General features: G+C 45.6%; 1 protein-coding gene across 1 annotated transcript; it reads right to left on the bottom strand.

The window, feature by feature from the left end:
* Positions 1 to 239: 239 nt before the first annotated feature.
* On the bottom strand, positions 240 to 6,384 carry LOC308172132 (testicular spindle-associated protein SHCBP1L-like; the record flags this gene model as incomplete). Its single annotated transcript, XM_080547042.1, has 10 exons — positions 240 to 500; positions 1,112 to 1,231; positions 1,468 to 1,718; positions 1,883 to 2,036; positions 3,359 to 3,470; positions 3,611 to 3,823; positions 4,150 to 4,236; positions 4,825 to 5,039; positions 5,363 to 5,548; positions 6,025 to 6,384. 10 exons carry the CDS (start codon positions 6,382 to 6,384, stop codon positions 240 to 242), a joined length of 1,959 nt encoding a protein of 652 aa, XP_080403168.1.
* Positions 6,385 to 6,766: the final 382 nt, after the last annotated feature.

Here is a 6,766-nt window from a genome sequence, read left to right as displayed (position 1 = left end):
CTACGCAAACCAAACACCAGCACCACCAGACAGGCCCTTAGATGGAACCCCCAAGGCAAAAGGAAGAGAGGCCGGCCCAAGAACACCTGGCGCAGGGACTTGGAGACAGACATCACACAGAGTGGACTAACATGGAAACAGCTGGAAAGCAAAGCACAGGACAGAGGACCCTGGCGAACTGTTGTCGACGGCCTATGCTCCTCCAAAAGGAGCGATAGGCGTAAGTAAGTAAGTAACAGTTAGCACAGCAGTTCTCGAGTCAAGTACCGCTGTAGGCTGACATCTCCCAAGGTGTTGGCGTCCAGCTTGTTGGCGTGGACCTCCAGGCCGAGCTTCTGCAGGGTCTTGGAGAGGTAGTCCGACTCCCGCTCTCTCTGGTCCCCGCCGGCCGTCTGGCCCAGCTCCTTGTACAGGCTGTCCGGGACCAGGAGGGTCACCCCGTAGCCGCTGTTGTCGTGGATGTGGTTGTTGCACAGCTTCAGCTGGGGCTGAGGGAGGACCTGGGGTCGCGGGGAGGAGGTCCGTCAGAACAGGACGTTATTGATCATCGACTGACATAGGATCGATTTTATTGACTTTTAAGAACACGACTCCTCAGGTCCTCTTTGTACTCCACTCATGTCTTACTGAGGACACGCTGGTGAAGATCTAGGTTCCTCATATGTGACAGCGGCTGGTGAAGTCGGCAACCGACCAAATGTTTTATGCTGAACATTTGTTTATGAATTTCAACATTGTTGAAAATCAATGACACACTCGCTCGTCAAGCCAAAATACTGCAATGCAATGGATTCGGTGAGTAATCCCCACTACTCTACACATATAGGTAGTAGTAGGGATTACTCACTGAATCCATTGCATTGCAATATTTTGGCTTGACTAGCGAGCGTGTCATTGGTTTTCAACAACGTTGAAATGTATTTAGGTTTTTCTGAATAAAAGTCAGAACATTTTGATTGGTTGCCGACTTGTTCCCCCTTTCACCAGCTGCCGTCACATGTTACATATTCTCCTCTGATGCTTTTTGAGGACTAAGTGAGTGCAGGACAGGAGAGGACATGAGGAGTCGTGTTCCAGACAGTTATGAAAAGCCTTCCGTTATTCCAGTCACCTTGAGGAAGATTCCTCCCCGGGAGTCTTTGGAGTCCTTAGCGGCCTGCTGGCCGCAGTGGTGGATCTCGTTCCCATGCAGCTCTGCAGTGCTGCCGGGGTGCAGCTCCACCCCTGCTCCCTGAGAACACCACCAACACCATCAACACCACCACCAACAGGTCAGGTCTAGCCTGGGCCTAACCTTGCCTGCCCAGGTTTGACCAGCAGAGGTAGAAATTGGAGGACGGTCTCATTGATGATGCATGGAACAGAATGAGGAATGGCATCAAACACACACACACACACACACACACGTCATTCCATTCCACGCATTACAATGACGACCCTGGCGGAGGGAGAGAGCAGCGTCTGTACCTGAGCGCCAAAGATCTCACAGTTCCTCATGACCAGCGAGGCTCCGGGCAGGACACACACCCCCGTGCCGTCACACTTCAGGGTGCAGTTCTCCAGGGTGGTCTGTCCTGACTCCACCACCACCACGCCGTTGAAGGTCCCGCGCTGCACCAGCGTCAGGTTCATCAGCGTCACCTCGGACGATTTGGACGCCACGAAGTTGTTGTGGGCCGGTCTGGAGTAGACCACCACCTCGTGCCTCTCTCCTTCTCCTGCGGGGGGGGTTTCAAAACTCTTACCTTCCCTTTCAGTACACCGATATCTATATCCCACATTGACATCCCAAGAGCTTTATTGTCCATCGAACATTTTCTTTCGCGTCGGTTCATCACAATACATTCAGACTTGGTATTATTGGAAGAAGGAGGTATTTCACCCTTGATGATGATGTCATCAGTGAGGGACGCCAGAGCGTCGGCCTCGTACTCTCCTGGGAACACCACCACCGTGTCACCGGAGAAGCAGGAGTCCAGAGCTGCTGACAGGTTGCTGTGCTGCAGGATCAGAGTGTCTGACGAGAAGTTCTTGATCTGTGTGGGTCACGGTGGAATAAACGGTTCATTTATATTTATTTATATTCTCCCATTGTCTCTGGTTCTTGTCCCCTGGTTTATCATATTGTTACTCCCTATAGCCCCTAGACCAACCCGCATGCGGCTCTTTTGCCCATCTTCAGTGGCTCCCTGTGGCTTTGACCACAAATTATATGGAAATTAACAACGATTATTTATTTTTTACGTTGCCGCGGTCTCTCTCCTTGAACTACAACTCCCTGCTTACGCTGTAATGTTGTACGTGGGCCAATAGGATTCGGATATGTTGGCACATGACTAGTATTATACATTTTGACTGGACCCAACACGAGACTGGATGTGACATTTTTTTTTCAAGAGTAGACCTATATCCACAGGGATTGACGAAGTACTGTGGCAGGCAAAGAAAGAAACTATCCACATTGTCTACAACTTTGTGGCTAGAATTATAGACGGACATCGGCGACGCACATCGATGAACGGGAGCTTCCCAGGGAGCGCTATTTGCCTACTTTTACATGCTAAAATCGGCTTGTCTTTAGCTCAAACCGTTTCCGAATTATGAACTTCTAAAGAAGGTATGATATTTGGGAGCGCCGGCGCTCCTGTGGGTCTGAGAGGGTTTAGATAGTAAATAGTGAAAAGAGGACGAGGGAGGCTAGTTTTCATTTGGTACTGTAGTCTACAGTCTGTAGATTTGTCTATTTTTTGGCTGATCTCTTGGTTTGCTCACTTCCTCCGGATGAAATTACAAATGTATCCATATTTTTTCTCATGCTAGTATAGCCAGATAAAAGTATCAACCCACCTGTTAAAAGGCACCAGAATACACGAAATTGCATCTACTCTGTTAAAAATGTTTTGGGGGGGAACCCCCCAGACCCCCTTTACGCTATCCTAGTGTTTAACTTTTGTAAAGCACAATACGTTTGCATTCGGTTGTATGCATATGTGCTAAGGCTTATGTATTTGTAGCCTACTTAGTAATTTTGATAGTAGGCTAATATAGCTTATATAGACACTTACAGCATGTGTTGCCTTCATTATAAGGCTTATATAAGGCTTTTCATTTTTTGCGGCTCCAGACAGATTAGTTTTTTGTTTCTTTGGTCCAATATGGCTCTTTCAACATTTAGGGTTGCCGACCCCTGCCCTAGACGCTATATGGTGTAACAGCAAAGCTGTGATCTGATCAAACCTCTGTAATAAACAGCAATAAATAACGCATAACAGCTGTAGCTCCGACTCCTACTACACAACTAAGTTGTCACCACTCATGTTCCACATGTGTGCAGCAGACTGAGGAGAAGCAGACCCACCATGTCTGTCGTCATCATCTGGGCCACGATATGTGTCACACTCTTCCCTGATCCTCTCTGGCCCTTTCTGCGCTTGGATATCTGGCAGTAGAAAGTCCCATGCCATCCCACCCTTATACACACACACACACACATATATAGGTTAGGTTATGAATAATAAAATATGTATAGTTAAAATATGTATATGTATGTGACCCAGGGCTATGGTGTGACCAGTGTGGGTACTGGTATCGGTACAGGGCGTGTCGGTACCGAAGGCGCAGCTCCTCCCAGATCTTCAGGAGGTTACGGATCATGGACAACTCATAGAACTTCTTCCAGCACTCCACAGCCTCCCATGACAGGGCCTCCCCGTGGAGCTGGAACTTGGGCAGCTCCTGGCGCTTCCTGCGGTACTCCTTCAGGGTCTTCCAGTAGCGCTCGCTGAGCGGACCAGGGATGGTTCCATCCTGGATGTCGTAGTAGCTGGAACAGAGCATGAAGTGTCCTGCCCTGAAGTGGTCTTTATTCTTTGATTCAGCACGAACATCAATGAACGAATTAAACACTAATTATGAACTAATATATACAGACGATGTTGTGTATTAATCAGAATACCGCCAATGGTGTCAATGTCACTTTAACATTATATTTTGTGAAGATAATAATAATTTTACCACAAAGTGAAATACCAAACTGAGAAATAATCACAACCAATTATCAATGATGATTATGTAATCAAGGTATGTCAAAGAAACACAGACAGAGTCATATTTCCAATTGCATGCATAGTAAACATGGTTATTACTCACAGCTGAAGGCGTTTCTCAATGAGCCCAGCGTACTCCTCACACTCCTCCTCATCGTCCCAGTCTCTCCACAGGAAATCGTAGAAAAACCTGCAGCAGAGAGATTCATACAGGCTGTACTCTAACCTGCAAGAATTCTGTGCACAAGATCTCAGGTGTCAAAAGCTGACCTACACTGCATTACATTTACATTGTTGGCATGTAGCAGACACCTTTGTCCAAAGCGACAAATACATGGGAGAATTTGGGGAGATTGAACACCAGACTGGAGGCAGCATTCTGGATGAGCTGCAGAGGACCTAGACACAGATTAAGCCTAAACTAAAGCCTAAATCTAGACTAAAATGCAACCTCCAATTTAGGTTTTCTATTTAGATTTGTATGTAGTCAAAGACCAGGCTTATCTGTTTCTGGCAAACCTTGGGGTTTCAATGTTCAGATATCCTCAATAGTAATAATAATACAAAGTAAAAAAATAAAAAAAACGTTTTATTGCCATGCAATCAAGTTGTCAGTCAATTGTTGGAATTTGTTATTTTATGCGGCCATAGATGGCGACCCTGGCGACCCTTGCTCAAGGACACCTTGACACATAACCAGCCATGGTTTGAACCGCCGAACTGCCAACCTTAGACGCCGGCTCTACCTCCTGAGCCACTGCCGCCCCCTAGTATTTACCTTGCATGTTCCAGGCACTCTGCAATGCTATCCACAGCAGGGCCCAACCCTTGTACAGGATAGACATCCCAGATTGGCACAAAGTAATCTTGCTTCTTCAGGACCTCTTCAACCCGCTCTCTTGGCAGGTTGGCGATATCGGAGGAGAATGGTTCCGCCACAGAGACTGACACTCGAAGAGGGACCATTTTGTCTTCACATGGTAAACTGTTGACCTAGACATACAAAATTATAATAATAATAATAACGCAAATTAGAGGAGATAATGAAATAAAGTGTTTGTTGTTCTCAATATTTCAAACAACCATGAACTGCAACTGGAGGTTGATAGTTGAATGTGGCCTACTGTGTATTTTGTTTCAAACGCTAGAGGGAGCCCCTGTCAAAGAAAGTGTTTGCTGACACTAAGCACAGTTAAGGTTGCAACGAACTTGCGAGCAGCAAATGTCATCTATCTCTGACTTTGTACACTAACAGTAACAGCCACACACCCCGCTATTCAATTTGATTCAGTAAAAGTAAATACAACACTTGATACCTCGACGAGCACACCGATGAAAGGCACTTCCTCAACAATTTTGCAGTTGACAAGATCAACAACAGCAATATCATCAGCAGTATCAAGCAGGAGGTCGGGGGCAGCTTTCCACACCGCGGTCCAAGACCGTTGTCTGGCCAGTTTGTCAACGATGTACACGGTGACCGCTGCATCCGCCTCTTCTGCCTAAAAGTCCATTAGCAGTGACAAATCGTGACGTTAGAATGATAAGGTTCTATCTCCATTTTTGTCAAAATTGAGTTTTTTTTACATAATCTGACCCATTAGGTGTTTATTAATGCCTGTGTGGTGTTATTTTTAAAATGTTGACATTTTTGAGTTAGTAATTCATAAAATACAAAGGTTCCATCTCACAGAACATAATGCAATGAAAAAACTTTGACGCTCAATATAGAACCGTATCATTCTAAACGGAGATAGAACCTTATCATTCTAAACGGAGATAGAACCTTATCATTCTAAACGGAGATAGAACCTTATCATTCTAAACGGAGATAGAACCTTATCATTCTAAACGGAGATTGAACCTTATCATTCTAAACGGAGATAGAACCTTATCATTCTAACGTCACGATGTGTTAAATTGTTTTTACTTCTATCAAAAGTTTAGCCATGCTAGCTAGCTAAGGTAGCTGACTCACCGAATGCTGCTTGGCGATCATCTGATCACAGAACAGGGCGACCCGCTCGTCGTACGTGTGCGCCTGGTGGGAGATGAAGATCTGGGGCAACATGTGAGCCACCTCTACTTCATCACCATCATCATCATCATCATCATCATCATCATCTTCCTCTTCTTCGCCGTCGGGATTGGGAGGGAGAAGTTTCCCTTGAGGAGTGATGACAGAATAAGGTTCGTCGCCGGTCAGATCAGGCCTGTTGGACTGGGCCTTCTGGAGGGTCGACGCCTCGCTGGAGTCGCCGTCTCTCGGTGTCGTTTCTACATGAACATCTTCATCTTCACCCGGAGGAGGTGGTGGGTCTGGGGAACAGGTCGCCATCGTCTGAACTTTGTTCGCTAATTGTAATCTATATAGTTTAGTGATAAGATAACCGTGTGAGATGTAGCTAGCTACTCGCGAATACCCTGGAGTCTGTCTGGCTTAAACGGCAGTTGGTGAAACATTCGAACGAACTCCGGTTCTGTCTCGCGAGATCATGGAAGCGGAAGGTTTTGAAAATTGAAGCGCGAGACTGAATACGGCTACGTCCATAATAATAATAATAATAATAATAATAATAATAATAATAATAAAAATAATAATAATAATAATAATAATAATAATGAGAATATATGCCATTTAGCTGACTCTTTTATCCAAAGCCACATACATTGCAGTGAGTCCCAAACCAAATTCCTAACATGTTGACATGTCATGTCAA

Source organism: Nansenia antarctica (assembly GCF_963989245.1).
Source record: "Nansenia antarctica genome assembly, chromosome: 16".
NCBI classification, from domain to species: domain Eukaryota; kingdom Metazoa; phylum Chordata; class Actinopteri; order Argentiniformes; family Microstomatidae; genus Nansenia; species Nansenia antarctica.
Note: the sequence above shows the minus strand (reverse complement) of the source record. Positions and strands in the feature narration are given on the sequence as shown.